Below are 18,418 nucleotides of genomic sequence, written 5' to 3' on the forward strand. Positions count from 1 at the left end.
TATTGCTTCCAGAGGAAACATTGTATAAAACACTACAGTGCGTCAGGAGTGCTTATGGCTCTGCAAGACAGGGCTACTGGGACTCCATGTCCCTCTATACTGCCTCTGTGTGCTTTGAGACATTCATATAGCCAATGTTTTTTATTGTTACTATTTTCAGGGAATGCATGGCAGATGAACCATAGAAACCAATTCTCCTCCACTGAATAATGGAAAATGGGAATTTTATGCACATAACATCATGTTGTAGATTTAAGTTGCGAGATATTTGTGGTACATTATTATTATAGCCAATGTATTATTATAGCCAGACGATGGGTCAGTCATCGGTAATACACAATTTGCTATATAAATAGAGTAGAGCAAAACATATACATCAACAAGATGCGTTTACTGGAGAGTATTAGATGTTTTATAAGCTGCTCTCAGGCACACTACACATTAGTCAAATGACAGAATATGAATATGAATAGACCATTCACCAAGTGCATGACATTTATGACATTTATGCAAATGTTGAGCCTTTCATTCAGATTTGTCACCTTTTTTGTTAAAAGACCTCTGGCTCCTTTCTTACTTCAGGTCTATATTGATGTTAACTAAGAGCTTTTATAAGAACTTTGTAAATGTCACTTTTTTGTCACTACTGTGTTGCAAACCTGACCTTTGGCATACCAAATGGAGATAGGTTTATCACATGCCATTGTTTTATAGATAGATACATTCCCAGTACGGTTTTCAGTTGTCGTGAATCCAGGCTGAGAGAGTGGGCAATCGTAATGCTGGGAGGCCTTGCTTTTACTGGGAAACCACAATGGAAATAGCCTTTAATTTGTAGTGGATACCTGTGGTTCCTCAATACCAGTAGTCCCAGTTTAGCTAATGGTTGGAGATTCAACCATTTGTAACAGAACCATGATAGCTCTGAAGTATCAGAAGAAATAGGTATCTGTTCACATCATGTGTTGCCCTTTATTCAGTATATAAGAAAGATCCTGACATACATGTGAAACATGTTCAGAGGGGTACATTGTCATACAGAGGCCAACTGTGCCTCTTTTTGGCCTCCATCTGGCTGGTATACATTGGTATGGAATAGTATAGTAGACTAATATTCTATACCTCAGCAACATTTCAAAAACATATTTATTAAACCGATAACATTTTAGCTTATGGGTGACAGAAACCACTATTAGGCATCTGTCACAGCCTCTATTTCCCAGCGTTAAAGCTACATGGAGGCCAAAAACATGATGCAAACCTAGCCTAACAAAGGAAATGGACCATTAAAGATGCTAAAAAATATGCTCCACAACTGTTATTGTATGGGGACTGAAAGTACTAAAACAGATACTGTATGTCAGGAGAGCGGACAGGTTCTCTTTAAACATTATGGGGGAAAGACTGGCGTTTCATGCAGTTTTCAGTAAACACCCTCCAGTGTTGCATTGCCCAGGATTTATCCTTGAAAAATCGAGACATATCTGAGGCTGCCCGTGCAGCAGCCTCGTAAATCTAGAGCAGATAGAAGCTGCTATGGATTTCCACTATATTTAACGCCTGCTAGCAGATGTAAATTGGGGTAAATTTGGGGAACTGGGGTGGCTATGGCCCCTTTGCTCAAATCCACAACCATTTAGAGTTACACCATTTCCACTTGGTGAGAGTGGCACAGATTAGTAAAGAGTGACAAAATGATGCTCAAACCAATTGCTTTGTGTAAAAATGTAAGACTTTGTATATGCTAGATACAGACCCTCATAAATCCCCCCTTTGATCTCACAAGACAAAAAAAAAAACATTTTTCCAAAACCTAGACTTGTTGGCAAAAACCTGGACGTTATCTGAGTCGAGCAAATTATATAATTGAAATGAGTTGTCAGTGCTTGCCAGAATGCAAAATATGTGTCAGTGGTCCTAACAGTAAACAATCAACCATAAAAAGGTAATAGTGCACCTGGGACTGCAAGGGTTATGTACTGCAGAATTCAATCCCTGCTGTGGATATCCGCTATTAAGCTGGCGGTGCTACTGCTCGTATAAAGGGTCATGTATAGAATCCAACAAAGAAAAAAGTAGCAATGCACTCACCCTTCTTGAAGGCTTCTTACTTTTATTGAGGAACTGGGCTGTACATCTTATTCAAGGCATCGAGCATACAGAGTCCTCATACAGGTATAGCGGTGCAAGGGGAGGGTAGTGGCGTGGAGGGGAGTGTGAAGATAGATTAAGGTCTTCCGGAAGAAGCGTCAGTGAAACAGCTGTAGTCTCTTCACACTCCCCCACCCCCCCCCCCCCCCCCTATGCCACTACCCTCCCGCTGCACCGCTATACCTGTATGAGGACTCTGTATGCTCAATGCCTTGAATAAGATGTACAGCACAGTTCCTCAATAAAAGCAAGAAGCCTTCAAGAAGGGTGAGTTCATTGCTACTTTTTTATTTTGTTGGGCCCTAACACTATCCTTTATCAGTTACAGTCATGGCCGCATCCCTGAAAATTTTCAGGAAAATTAAGTATTTCTCACAGAAAAGGATTGCAGTAAAGCATGTTTTGCTATACACATGTTTATTCCCTTTGTGTGTATTGGAACTAAACCAAAAAAAGGGAGGAAAAAAAGCAAATTGGACATAATGTCACACCAAACTCCAAAAATGGGCTGGACAAAATTATTGGCATCCTTAACTTAATATTTGGTTGCACACCCTTTGGAAAAAATAGCTGAAATCAGTCGATTCCTATAACCATCAATAAGCTCCTTGCACCCCTCAGCCAGAATGTTGGACCACTCTTCCTTTGCAAACTGCTCCAGGTCTCTCTTATTGGAAGGGCCTTTACCCAACAGCAATTTTAAGATTCCTCCACAGGTGTTCAATGGGATTTAGATCTGGACTCATTGCTGGCCACTTCAGAACTCTCCAGCGCTTTGTTGCCATCCATTTCTGGGTGCTTTTTGACGTATGTTTGGGGTCATTGTCCTACTGGAAGACCCAAGATCTCGAACGTAAACCCAGTTTTCTGACACTGGGCTGTACAGTGCAACCCAAAATCCGTTGGTAATCCTCAGATTTCATGATGCCTTGCACACATTCAAGGCACCAAGTGCCAGAGGCAGCAAAACAACCCCAAAACATCATGGAACCTCCGCCATATTTCACTGTGGGTACTGTGTTCTTTTCTTTGTAGGCCTCATTCCGTTTTTCAGTAAACAGTAGAATGATGTGCTTTACCAACAAGCTCTAACTTGGTCTCATCTGTCCACAAGACGTTTTCCCAGAAGGATTTTGGCTTGTTCAAATTCATTTTGGCAAAATGTAGTCTTGATTTTTTATGTCTCTGTGTCAGAAGTGGGTTCTCCTGGGTCTCCTGCAATAGCGTTTAATTTCATTTAAATGTTGACGGATAGTTCGTGCCGACACTGATGCTCCCTGAGCCTGCAGGACAGCTTGAATATCTTTGGAACTTGTTTGGGGCTGCTTATCCACCATCTGGACTATCCTGTGTTGGCACCTTTCAAAATGTTTCTCTTCTGTCCACGCACAGGGAGATTAACTTCAGTGCCATAGGTTCCAAACTTCTTGATAATGTTGCGCACTGTGGACAAAGGTAAATCTAGATCTCTGGAGATGGACTTGTAACCTTGGGATTGTTGATATGTTTCTACAATTTTGGTTCTCAAGTCCTCAGACAGTTCTCTTCTCCTCTTTCTGTTGTTCATGCTTAGTGTGGCACACACAGACAGACAATGCAAAGACTAAGTGAACTTCTCTCCATTTTATCTGCTTTCAGGTGTGATTTTTATATTGCTCAGACCTGTTACTTGCCGCAAGTGAATTTAAAGGAGTATCACATGCTTAAAACAATCTTAGTTTTCCACAATTTTGAAAGGGTGGCAATAATTTTGTCCAGCCCATTTTTGGAGTTTGGTGTGACATTATGTCCAGTTTGCTTTTTTTCCCTCCCTTTTTTGGTTTAGTTCCAATACACAATGTGATAACTGGTTCTGCCAGAACCCATAGGGTTAATAATTTCTAGCCCTGTTGTTTGTTTTGGTTGCTGGGACGATGCCTCTGTGCTTCTGGGTGTGGTTTAAATTGCTGAGCCAATTAGAGTCCTCCTGGTTGCAGCTCAGGCATATATAAGGAGGCCATTTTCACTCATTCTCTGCTTGTGATAGTTCTTATTAACTTACCTAGCTATCTCTGTACTCATTCTGTTTATTCTGGTTTTATGACTTTTGGCTTGGCTTTTGACTTCCCTTTGATACTCTGTTACTGTATTTCGTGCTCTCCAGGTTTAGACTCGGCCCTCTGACTACATATTTTTGTGTGTTCGTGTTTAGGTTTGTTTTCTGTTATTCGTGTACTTCTAGCCTTTCCTGACCTTTTGGAGGAGAAGCTTGAGAAAAAATACCTTTAGAGATGGCGCTGCGGCTTCCTTGGAAATGAAGGAAATGGACTGGATATATTTTTTAAAAGGTTCACAGTGGAACCACTTTTATTGAATCAAAGAAAATAAAAAAATGGCGATGACGTGTTTCGGGAGGTGCCCTCCCTTCCTCAGATCAGGATCCCTGACCTGAGGAAGGGAGGGCACCTCCCGAAATGCGTCATCCCCATTTTTTTGTAGTTTATTGTTTTAACTTTTTGACTGTCCCTCACTTATTTTGGAAGGGATTGTCACCGTGGTAACAGACCTGTCGTCTAGGGCAGGTATGTAAGTAGGCAAGAACAGGGGAGTGGGCGATAATAGTGTGCACTCCTCCCCTGCCCAGACGTGACACACACAAAGAGAATAAACATGTGTATAGCAAAACATGTGTTACTGCAATCCTTTTCTGTGAGAAATACTTCATTTTCTTGAAAGATTTCAGGGCTGCCAACATTTACAGCCATGACTGTATGTCCATTTGACTTGATATAACTGAGACAGGGGCCAGAGGATGCTGTTGTTCCATTTGTCTTGCTTTGCTTTACTTATAGCTAATTGCTTGCTTTATGTAATGCACCTACAACAAGTAGTCTGATGTTTTCAGGCTCAGTTTATAAATGTTTGCTCAACAAAATAGTGTGTCTGGATATCTAGCTTATTTTGAAAGTTTCTTTGTTAACTGTGCAAAACTTGACATAATAATTGATGTGTAATTAGTAAGTAAATGGTGAATAATTATGACCATTACAGTGCACACATTACTCTATGCATTGGGGACTCCTGTTTTCACACCCTATAAACACTGCACATTATTCTCACCCAATCTAGCTTATCACCATTATACTGCCATGTAAATTTGCTCCGATGAGGTAACAGTTTAACACCAAATCTGCCAAGTTAATGTATTACATCTGAGAACAGTGTACCGACACTCACATCATCGCTCCAATTAAGGATGTGATCATTTGGCAGTAATGTGCAGCCAAGTAATACACTGTACCAAAATGTTCCATTTTCTCTGCACATAAGTAAAGAAAGAGAATATGTGTTAATGTCTGTCAAACAAGCTCATACAGTACGTCATGTAGTGTGACATGAACATTCATTCACTTATTATTAAAGACCAACCTTTGATTTAACCATCATGCAGTATAGATTAGAATGAATTAGTAATGTTCTCTTTAGTGGCCCATATACTTGCCACAATTGCATCTCCTATTAGCACTAAGTATAATATATCATGTAATACATATTTGTATGAGTACATAAAACCATCATAATTTATAATACATAAACCGATCACTCATAACATTAAAAAAATAAATGGAATTGATAAACTTGTGACAATTATGCTTGTGAGGTGGGATATATAAGGCAGCAAATGAACAGTCAGTTCTTGAAGCTGATGTGTTGAAAGCAAGAAATATGGGCATCTATAAGGATCTGAGCAACTCTGACAAGTGCCACATTGTGATGGCTATCTAGTCAGAGCAACTTCAAAACAGCAGGTTTTGTGTGGTTTACCCTGTATGAGGTATTTGGCATTCACTAAAGTTCGTAAAAAGAAGTACAACATGTGAACCACTGACTGCATCATGGGTACAGGGTACATTCACACTGGCGGGTTTACAGTAAGTTTCCTGCGTGAAGTTTGAGCTGCGGCGAATTTTTCGCGGCAGCGCAAACTCCTAGCAGGAAACTCACCGTAACCCGCCAGTGCAAATGTACCCTAAAAACGCTAAACTACACGACACTAACACAAAATTAAAGACTACATATACACCCCCTTACACTGTCCCCCCAATAAAAATGAAAAACGTATTGTATAGCAGTGTTTACAAAACGGAGCCTCCAGCTGTTGCAAAACAACAACTCCCAGCATTTCCGGACAACCACTGGCTGTCCAGGCATGCTGGGAGTTTAGCAACAGCTGGATGCACCCTGTTTGGGCATCACTGGCGTAGAATACCCCTATGTCCACCCCTATGCAATCCCTTTGTAGTCCTCAAATGCGCAATACGGAAATACCCCATATGTGGATGTAAAAAGCTCTGCGGGTGCAACAAGGCTCAGGAGTGAGAGTTCACTATGTACATTTGAGGCCTAAATTGGTGATTTGCACAGGGGTGGCTGATTTTACAGCGGTTCTGACATAAACGAAAAAAAAAATAAATACCCACATCTGACCCCATTTTGGAAACTACACCCCTCACGGAATGTAACAAGGGGTATAGTGAGCCTTAACACCCCACAGGTGTTTGACGAATTTTCATTAAAGTTGGATGGGAAAATGAAAAAAAAAAAAAACATTTTTCACAAAAATGCTGTTGTTACCCTAAATTTTTCATTTTCACAAGGGAAAATCGGAAATAAAGCCCCCAAAATTTTTAACCACATTTCTTCTGAGTAAGAACATACCCCATATGTGGATTTAAAGTGCTCTGTGGGCGAATTACAATGCTCAGAAGAGAAGGAGCGCCATTGGGATTTTGAAGAGAAAATGTGTCCAGAATTGAAAGCCACGTGTGTTTACAAAGCCCCCATAGTGCCAGAACCCCCCCCCCCACATGTGACCCCATTTTGGAAACTACAACCCTCATGTAATGTAATAAGGGGAGCAGTGAGCATTTACCCCCCACAGGTGTCTGACAGATTTTTGGAACAGTGATCCGTGAAAATGAAAAATTTTACACAATTTGCACAGCCCACTGTTCCAAAGATCTGTCAAATGCCAGTGGGGTGTAAATACTCATTGCACCCCTTATTAAATTCTGTGAGGGGTGTAGTTTCCAAAATGGGGTCACATGTCATGGGGTCCACTGTTCTGGCACTACGGGGAGCTTTGTAAATGCACATGGCCCCCGATTTCCATTCCAAACAAATTCTCTTTCAAAAAGCTCAATGGCGCTTCTTTTCTTCTGATCATTGTAGTTCGCCAGCAGAGCACTTGACGTCCACACAGGGGATATTTCCATACTCAGAAGAAATGGGGTTACAAATTTTGGGGGGCATTTTGTCCTATTTGAGGGAAAACTAGCATTTTAGTGAAAAAATAATAATTTACACATCCAACTTTAACGAAAAGTCGTGAAACACCTGTGGGGTGTTAAGGATCACTGGACCCCTTGTTACGTGCCTTGAGGGGTGTAGTTTTCAAAATAGTATGCCATGTGGTTTTTTTTTTTGCTGTCCTGGAACCATGGACAGCTGTCCTGGCATGTCCTGGACATGCCCCCCAAAAACCAATTCAGCAAAATTTGCTTTTCAAAAGCCAAATGTGACTCCTTCTCTTCTGAGCATTGTAGTTCGCCCGCAGAGCATTTTACGTCCTAACATGGGGTATTTCCATACTCAGAAGAGATGGGGTTACAAATTTTGGGGGGAATTTTGTCCAATTTTCCCTTGTAAAAATTTAAAATTTGAGGGAAAACTAGCATTTTAGTGAAAAAAAATGTTATAAAAAATTTACACATCCAACTTTAATGAAAAGTCGTCAAACACCTGTGGGGTTTTAAGGCTCACTGGAATGCTTGTTACGTGCCTTGAGGGGTGTAGTTTCCAAAATAGTATGCCATGTGTTTTGTTTATTTTTTATTTTTTTTGCTGTTCTGGCACCATAGTGGCTTCCTAAATGTGATGTGCCCCCCAAAAACCATTTCAGAAAAACTCACTCTCCAAAATCCCACTGTCGCTCCTTCCCTTCTGAGCCCTCTACTGCGCCCACCGAACACTTGATATACACATATGAGGTATTTCCTTACTTGAGAGAAATTGGGTTATACATTTTAGAAAGATTTCTCTCCTTTTATCCCTTGTAAAAATTCAATAACTGGGTCTACAAGAACATGCCAGTGTAAAAAAATGAAGTTTTTGAATTTTCTCCTTCAATTTGCTGCTATTTCTGTGAAACAGCTAAAGGGTTAACAAACCTTTTGAATGTCATTTTGAAGAATGTGAGGGGTGCAGTTTTTATAATGGGGTAATTTATGGGGTATTTCTAATATGAAAGCCCTTCAAATCCACTTCAAAACTGAACTGGTCCCTGAAAAATTAGGATTTTGAAAATTTTGTGAAAAATTGGAAAATTGCTGCTATACTTTGAAGCCCTCTGATGTTTTCCAAAAGTAAAAACATGTCAACTTTATGATGCAAACATAAAGTAGACATATTGTATATGTGAATCAATATATAATTTATTTGGAATATTCATTTTCCTTATTAGCAAAGAGCTTCAAAGTAAAAAAAAAAAAATTCTAAATTTTCAATTTTTTCATAAAATTTGGGAATTTTTTCCAAGAAATGATGCAAGTATCGACAAAATTTTACCACTTGCATAAAGTAGAATATGTCACAAAAAAACTGTCTTGGAATCAGAATGAAAGGTAAAAGCATCCCAGAGTTATTAATGCTTAAAGTGAAAAAGGTCAGATGTGCAAAAAATGGCCGGGTCCTACACTGAAAATTGGCTGGGTCCTTAAGGGGTTAATGTTATAGGGGTGGTTAGATGTATCACTTCCTGACGCCAGGGCACCATTAACCTACACAGTCCAAGGATATGTCAGCTTCTCCTGGGCCAGGTGTGGGATAATGAATAAACCAATACCAGGTTACGGATAACTGTCTGTTTATTTTGCTAAAGGTAGCAGAACTCGCTACCTTGAAAGACTTAACTTGACTGACTGACTGAAGTAGAGATTTTCCCCAAAAGCTTTGCTTACCGCTAGCCTTTGACAATTCACCTGAGCGCCGGGGTCTTTTCCTGAGATTTGGCATGGCTATGTAATTTAGTAGACTTTCTTCCAAAAATTCTCCCCAGCTTGTTAGCAGGAACACACTGTCCTTCCCCCCTACACTACATTAAGGGCTAGGGTTGGTTGCCTCCCATTGGGTGTCAGGGTCACCTGGTCCCTCTGCCACAATCCCTTAAAGGTACAGAGCATAAATTAACACATAACATGACACAGCAATATTTTACATTATGACAGGTCAGGCAATGGAGCAGTGGGCCCAACATATAGACAGCAAGGATGCCTGAGGCAATCTTTAGCCCACAGGACATGCTTTGGTGCTGTGACACCACATAATGAAATCCAGAACTATTGCCACTTCTCAAAAAAGGTTGTGTCTGTTCTCATCTCCTATAATGAAATGCCCAAGTGTGCAGTGTCTTAATACCAGTGTCCAAGTTACAAATATGTGAAGTTGTCATGTGGGTGAGGGCGGAGTCCCAAGTCCGACCCTTCTCCAAAAAACAGCTTGTCTTGCCAGAGTAGCTTGAGGAGGCCTCCCAGTTCTGCTCCTGCTGGGTAGATCAGCTTAGTCAGTGACGTCTGACACAGGCCAGACAAAAGCACTTCTACTAGCTCTGCTCATGCTAGGCAGACTAATCAGTCACCGAAAAGTACATAACCTAATTATAGTGTATCTCCTACATCCAGTCCAGGTCTCTTTATGAATTTACATAAGCTAAAGCCTGCTACAAGCAATTCCAGCTCCTGTTCCAGTTAGAGGAACAATTTAACCTGAGACCGATCTGGGTAAGGTGCACAGTGATCACCGCATTGTGCAGAGTTTGGAGGGTTTCACACAAAAGGTTGTCCACGTTGTGAGGTCATTGGGGAAGATTTATCAAAACCTGTGCAAAGGAAAAGTTGCTTAGTTGCCCATAGCAACCAATCAGATTTCTTCTTTCATTTAGCAAAGGCCTTGTTAAAAATGAAAGAAGCTATCTGATTGGTTGCTACCACTTAAAGGGGTATTCCAGTGAAAAAAAATGTTTTTCATATCAACTGGCTCCAGAAAGATAAACAGATTTTTAAATTATTTCTATTAAAAAATAGTAATCCTCCCAGTACTTATCAGCTGCTGAAGTTGAGTTTTTCTTTTCTGTCTGACAACAGTGCTCTCTGCTGATGCCTCTGTCTCTCTCAGGAACTTTCCAGAGTAGGAGCAAATCCCCATAGCAAACCTCTCCTGCTCTTGACAGTTCCTGACACGGACAGAGGTGTCAGTACAGAGCACTGTTGTCAGACAGAAAAGAACAACTCAACTTCAGCAGCTGATAAGTACTGGAAGGGTTAATATTTTTTTTTTATAGAAGTAATTTACAAATCTGTTTAACTTTCTGGAGCCAGTTGATATGAAAAAAATTAATGTTTTTTTACTGGAATACCCCTTTAAAGGGACTCTCACCAATTCTTTGTCCATCTACTTAAACCTGTAACCTGCAACTCAGTGCTAAAGAGATGGTATTTTGTTTGGTTTTGGATAAAATGTTACGTTTCCCATTGGTTGCAAGGTAAACAAGTGTCCGGATCTCTTATTCCGTCACTATTGGTATAACCCACTTGGGTTTGCAGGGGGTCGCTAGGATCATAAAACACCCCCAAGGGTTCCCCTTTATGACCCCAAAACATTTCATATTGAAACGACTAACAAAATGGGTAACTCTTTTTTAATACATGAAGAATTATACATTTAAAACATTTACAAATTTCTTTATAGTTTTTGCACAATTTACTCCTAATAAAACGAAAATATATTAAGCTTGAAGTGTCTATATGCCACAAAATGTGCCAAAGAAGTTGATTATTCTTGTTTGCATCTATCTATCTATCTATCTATCTATCCAAGAAAGTTCATATAAATCCGCAGCACACAGGTCCAATATAGTGAAAAAGAAAAAACTTTATTCCATCATGTGAATGTCATGCGCTGTATGACATTCACATGATGGAATAAAGTTTTTTCTTTTTCACCATATTGGACCTGTGTGCTGCGGATTTATATGAACTTTCTGTGAATTGGGACCCCTGACCAAGGTCTGGTTCTGCGTGCACCCACGGATATTGAGCTCAAGGGAGTGCTGTTTCTCTTTGGATTACTATCTATCTATCTATTATCTATCTATGCATCCATCCATCCATCCATCTAATCTATCTATCTATCTATTATCTATCTATCTATCTATCTATCTATCTATTTATCTAATCTATCTATCTATCTATTATCTATCTATCTATCCATCTATCTAATCTATCTATCTATTATCTATCTATCTATCCATCCATCTATCTAATCTATCTACCTATCTATCTATCTATCTATCTATCTATTATCTATACATCTATTATCTAGCTATCTATTTATCTATCTAATCTATCTATCTATTATATATCTATCTATCTATTATCTATCTATCTATTATCCATCTATCTATCTATCTATTTATCTATCTATCTATTATCTATCTATCTATCTAATCTATCTATCTCATATCTATCTATCTAATCTATCTATCTAATCTATCTATTATCCATCTATCTATTATCTATCTATCTATCTATTATCTATCTATCTATTATCTATCATCTATCTATCTATCTATTATCTATCTAACAATTATCTATCATCTATCTATTATCTATCTATCTATTATCTATCACCTATCTATCTCATATCTATCTATCATCTATCTATCTATCTATTATCTATCTATCTATATATCTATTATCTGTCTATCTATTATCTATCTATCTATCTATCTATCTATTATCTATCTATCTATTATCTATCATCTATCTATCTATTATCTATCTATCTATTATCTATCACCTATCTATCTCTATCTATCTATCTCATATCTATCTATCTATCTATCTATTATCTATCTATCTATTATCTATCTATCTATCTATTATCTATCATCTATTTATTATCTATCTATTATCTATCTATCTATTATCTATCTATCTATCTTTTATCTATCTATCTATCTATCTATCTATTATCTATCTATCTATCTATCTATCTTTTATCTCTCTATCTATTATCTATCTATCTATCTTTGTGTGGGCAGCTACTTGCCGCCTGGATCCCCTATCACACTCACTAATCTGTATGCCCAGACATCTTGTAAGAATTACAGAAACTTGGCTCATCTCTCACTATCATAACTAGGATGTCTCCTGTGCAATAATGTGGATCTCTTTGATTTATGTGGAAATTCACCCTCAATCTATTTCTCTTTATGGGCTCCCGTATGACTTTCCAAACCTGCCCACAATAATGTTTGACCTTAATCTGTATATTGTCTCTTCAGGTACTTAAACACATTAATCATGTTGAACTTTATGTGCAGTGGAAAGCTCTCCATAGTGTATCTGGGGCACCAATGCTGAGACTGCGCACTAACCCCTTATGTACCGCTTAGCACTAAACTACGGTACCTGTGAAAATAGAATCTTTATGGGGGGGATTTATCAAAGGATTTATGTGGGTTTTTTTCACGTAACTTTGGCGCAACACTTTGGCGCAGTGTCTTTTTGTTTGGCGCATCTTCTCCACTGTCATTTTTGGCGCAACTTTGGCGCAATACTTTGGGGCAGTGTCTTTTTGCGCCAAAGTTTGGCGCATCTTCTCCACTGTCATTTTTACAACTTTCTCAAAATCACACGGTCCTGTGTGTGATTTTAACTTTAGTCAGTAATTCATCATTTGCGCCAATCGATCTTTGGCGCAATTTTGGCGCAAATCTCATTTTTTTGAGGCGCAAATCCCCGCCAAGAAATTTTGCACATGGAAAACACACTTACCACTGTCAGAAAATGTAAAGGCGTCAAAATACATTAAACATTTTTGTTTGTGAAAGCATCGACACCTCTGGGGCTGCGCAATACTATCCTGCAACGTAGTTGTCTCTGAGGGACCTTCACCCTCTGTTGAGCCAGCATTGGACATGGCCACACAGGTTCAGGAAAGGTAAGCACTAAAGCAGCGGTCTTCAAACTGTGGCCCTCCAGATGTTGCAAAACTACAACTCCCAGCATGCCCGGACAGCCAACGGCTGTCCGGGCATGCTGGGAATTGTAGTTTTGCAACATCTGGAGGTCCGCAGGTTGAAGACCACTGCACTAAAGTAACAACAAAAGAAAACTACCCAAGTTGAAAATAAAATCCAATTCACATGGTGACTATAAACCCCACAAAAGAAAATAACTCACATCGCTTGCTGATATACTGCGGGAGGGACTCCAAAATGTCTGCTCTACAGGGTAAAATACGCGTCCTCTGTGGCGGTAAGTTCTGTGTAAAAGGCGCTGTGAACAGCTGATTTCAACATTTCACCAAAATTACTAACAACTTGCACCAAATGATAAATTTGGTGCATGTCCTCGAAAACCAAAGTGAAAAAAAGAAGGGTAAAAAGAAACGGTCAATCAACAGGCAAAATTGATAAATACCCCCCCTATATGAGCAGATGTTCTATACATTTGTCCTCTTTAGAATTTTGTTGGCTACGTATGTTTTATATATATTATATGTTTTATATGATTAAATAGCCGGCACTTTCTTCATAATATATGGAGAAGAGACTTGGTAAAGGCTGGATGGGACAAGGTACCCTCACTATAACAGTCTGTATTTCTATTATTATTTCTCAATTCTCAGGCCATGTGTCCTGGTCTCCAGACAGTGTATTCCATCATTTTTCTGAGGACCCTGAGATCGGAGAGCAATACAGGGCAATGAATTCCTTACGCAGCAGTCAAAAAGGGTTAAGAGCCACTGTTCCAGAACCCTGACCCCATCTATCACTGGTTACCTAGGTGCACATGATTAATTCATCTCATTCACTGGAAAAGTTGCTACCTCCTTCTGTCCTTGTCAAGGGATGTCCCCACTGAGGTTGGAAGATTTCTTGCTTTAGGATTTTTTTATGAGGTTCCACTTAGAGGAGGCAATCGCACACTAAATATTATTTATTGCGTGTAGCTTTGTGCATTTATTTCCGGTGGGAAGGAGGCACAGATGGTGTGTTTGTCAGAGGTTGCTAAATTCACTCAACATTTCATTCTCTCTCTCGTAGTGGAAGGGATATGGCTGGATTGGGGCCCATGGGGAAGATGCTCGGTAACATGTTCCAATGGAACTCAACAGAGGACAAGAAAGTGCGGCAGCCAGGCTGGAGGAGAGTGCAGAGGGCAACAAACAGACACCAGGGATTGCCCCAACCTTGAATGCCCAGGTAATTTAAGACGGGGGTATGGACAGACCAAGACACCTGTTCTCTGCCACTTCGTTCCTGTTTAATTGGAACCACAAAAGGCATGTTTTTTTTTTATAGAATGAAGACTGACCCCATTCGCCACTATAATACTCATGTATAATATTCCTGAATATAGTAATTGCCCAGAGGAGTAGGTGGTCTGTAGCGGTATCACTGAAACCAGTTAGGGCTAGACATGTTTAGATGTATCCTTACTAATAATCTGACAATACACAGCCCACCCTGAACTGATTCTTTTATGATTACCAGTTTGCCCGCTGTTGACTTAGCAGGTAGTTCATATCTTATCATCTAGCCTATTTTTTGGAAATCTCTTTATAGCTTTTCTGTCTATCTTTATCTCTGTCATCTTTCTCTGATCATAGAACCCAACATTAACTGCTCTCTCATCTTACATTATGTGCCTCTGGCTCTCCACCTCTTGAACTTCTTTCTGTTTCATGCCATCCAGGTACCCGTGGTTTTTTTCTTCTCAGTTCTATTTTCAGATAAGCTTCTCTTTTTTTTATAATTTTTTTTATTTTTATAATTTTAGTAATTATCTCCCTTTAACTAGTGTTACAGGCCCGGGAGCTTTCTATTCTTCACACTACACATCACCTTCTCTGCTTTATGGCCCTTATACCTTAACACTATAGCTTTACACGTTCCATAGATCTTTCTGTACACCTCATACTCTTGCCTTATTTCTCTTTACTCACTGCTTTATGCTCCCCTTTATTCTTTTCTTTATTTTTTCTCTCCACATTTTGCTACATTCTCTAATTTCTCCCCTCTTATTCTTTTTAACCTTCCTCTGCCCTTTCCCCTGTTTCTACACCCTTTTGTGTTCCCTTTTCTTTACAATTTTCTCTGCTTCCTGCCCCTTCACACTCTCTAGGGGATGGAAAATGGGGCCCGTGGAATCATTGGAGCTTGTGCTCCAAAACATGTGACAGTGGCTGGCAGCGTCGCTACCGGATGTGTCAGGGAACAGGATTGCAAGGATATCCGTGCGAGGGCTCCGGGGACGAGGTCAGGACGTGCAATGAAAAGAAATGCCCAGGTATCCACCTAATACATCTCCCATGTGTGCCAAGTGGAGATGCCTATTTAAAATGGCTTAGGGCTTGTCTCCTCCTGTGTAAAACAGGCAGATCACAAAACTACTCATATATATATATATATAATACAACACACAATACATATGAATAGTGGCAGTTACCAGTAACATCAACCTACATCTAGGTTTACATCAAAGCTTTGCAAAAAAAATAGTGCTATTGCTTCCTAACTTTTATCTGTTTTTGACTGGAATATACACAATAGTTTTTATTTTCTTTTTTAAATAAAGTAATTTTTATTGTCATTTGTCACCCAAATAGAAAAAATTGTCCATCCCAATCCCCCAAGATTATCCCAAACATAAACATAGCACATCGGAATACATAGTACCATACATTACATATATTCATTCAGTACAACTACCAGAAATAAATAGCACAGTAATTTCACACTAGTGAAGTAGACATTAGCATATTGTATCATATGTTAAAACATATAATCTGTTTCACATGGTAAAACACTTATTGAAAAAAAAAATACTAAATATACAACGAAAGCAAGGGAAATGGTTGTCCATTAGTCAAACATGCTTAAGCCAATTCAGGGCAATCCAACTAAGCTGCCCTATTGTGAAATATTTGAGGGCCCCTCGTTTTATTTATATATATATATATATATATATATATATATATATATATATATATATATATATATAAAAGGGGTACTCCGGTGAAAAACTTTCTTTTTTTAAATTAACTGGTGCCAGAAAGTTAAACATATTTGCAAATTACTTCCAGTACTTATTAGCTGCTGAATACTACAGAGGAAATTATTTTCTTTTTGGAACACAGAGCTCTCTGATGACAACACGAGCACAGTGCTCTCTGCTGACATCTCTGTCTATTTTAAGAACTGTCTAGAGTAGAAGAAAATCCCCATAGCAAACATATGCTGCTCTGGACCGTTCCTAAAATGGTAAAATGGACAGAGAAAATAATTAGCTCTGTAGTTTTCAGCAGCTAATAATTACTGGAAGGATTAAGATTTTTTTTAATAGAAGTAATTTACAAATCTGTTTAACTTAAGTTTTCCACCGGAGTACCCCTTTAACCCCTTAAGGACCAGGCCCATTTTGGCCATAAGGACCAGACCAATTTTATTTTTGCATTTCCGTTTTTTCCTTCTCGCCTTCTAAAAATCATAACTTCCTTTATATTTCCATCCACAGACCCATATGAGGGCTTGTTTTTTGCGTCACCAATTGTACTTTGTTATTCCATCACGTACTTTACCATAAAATGTACGGCGCAACCAAACGAATATTATTTATGTAGAAAATTGAAATGAAAACCGCAATTTAGCAAATTTTAGAAGGTTTTGTTTTCACGCTGTATACTTTACGGTAAAAATTACACGTTTTATTTATTCTGTGGGCCAATACGATTAAAATGATACCCATTTTATATCCTTTTCTATAAATGTACCGTTTAAAAAAATCTCAAACCATTTTAACAAAATTAATGTTTGAAATTGCCCTATTTTGACCACCTATAACTTTCTAATTTTTCTGTATATGGGGCGGTATGAGGGCTCTTTTTTTGCATCATGATCTGTAGTTTTTATCAGTACCACTTTTGCATAGGTTTTACTTTTTATAATTTTTTAGTAAATTTTTTTTTTTAGAATAAAATGCGACAAAAAAGCAGCAATTTTGGCCTTTTTTAAAAAAAAATTTACGTTTACGCCCTTCACCGTACACGATAATTAACAATATATTTTAAAAGTTCAGACTTTTACACATGTGGCAACACCAAATATATGTATTCATTATTTTATTTTTTTTTTCGCTTTTTGGGGGGTAAAATGGGAAAAAATGACGTTTTACCTTTTTATTGGGGGAGGGGATTTTTCACATTTTTTACTTTTTTATTTTTGTACTTTTTTTTTTTACACTTTAATAGTCCCTTTAGGGGACTATTTATAGCAATCATTTTATTGCTAATACTGTTCAGTGCTATGCATAGAGCATAGCACTGATCAGTATTATCGATGATCTCCTCTGGTCTGCTCGATCTCAGACCAGAGAAGAAGACCCCGGGAGAGAGCCGGAGCCAGGTAAGGGGACCTCTGGCTACCATGCAGGATGATCGGATCCCCGCGGCAGCACTGCGGGCGATCCGATCATCCATTTAAAGTACCGCACTGCCGCAGATGCCATGATCTGTATTGATCACGGCATCTGAGGGGTTAATGGCGGACATCCGCGCGATCGCGGATCTCCTCCATTACCGGCGGGTCCCTGGCTGCTGATAGCAGCCAGGACCTGCCGCACGTGACGGAGCGTAAATGTATGTCGGTCATGGCGGAGCTTAAATGTATGTCATGGTGCGTTAAGTACCACGGCACTATGACGTACATTTATGTCCATTGTCATTAAGGGGTTAAGCTTATTAATAAGTTCCCCCTTAGTAGATGGGATAGGGAATCTGCCAGCCAATGTTATGGTGAGGATAACCTGGATATGCTCACCATAATCACAAACTCTCTCATTTTCTGAAGTCAGGTATACATAAAGCAGTTTTTCTCTTCATATGGCTGGAAGTCAAGTTTGGCATATTTTTCAAACAACCTAAAATGATTGATCTATGAGACATTGGTCCTGGGAGGAGACTCCTTTAGACATGTGACCCTGGATTATCCAGGTGCACCTGCTCACTCTCCGCCTATTTACGATCAATGGATCCCAATGGATCACATTTGTTATCAGTATGTGTAAGGCTAGGTTACCTAACTGAAATGCGTTACTTTTATCCTGTTTCTACTGGTGTTCAAATAAAGTCTTGAAACTGCACAAGGACTGTGCTGTATTCATCG

General features: G+C 39.1%; 1 protein-coding gene across 8 annotated transcripts in view; it reads left to right on the top strand.

The window, feature by feature from the left end:
* ADGRB2 (adhesion G protein-coupled receptor B2) overlaps positions 1 to 18,418 on the top strand; it is a 571,730-nt gene that overhangs the window by 404,617 nt on the left and 148,695 nt on the right. For 6 of the 8 annotated variants that reach the window (XM_056556966.1, XM_056556965.1, XM_056556968.1 and 3 more), the window contains 2 exons: positions 14,300 to 14,458; positions 15,381 to 15,545. The exons of 1 other annotated variant lie outside the window; for it this stretch is intronic. In XM_056556966.1, the coding sequence (XP_056412941.1) occupies positions 14,300 to 14,458; positions 15,381 to 15,545 (324 nt within the window). The remainder of the gene's footprint in view (positions 1 to 14,299; positions 14,459 to 15,380; positions 15,546 to 18,418) is intronic. One more of the 8 variants, XM_056556970.1, reaches the window with a different exon arrangement.

The sequence above is a fragment of the Hyla sarda genome, chromosome 2, assembly GCF_029499605.1.
Source record: "Hyla sarda isolate aHylSar1 chromosome 2, aHylSar1.hap1, whole genome shotgun sequence".
NCBI lineage: Eukaryota > Metazoa > Chordata > Amphibia > Anura > Hylidae > Hyla > Hyla sarda.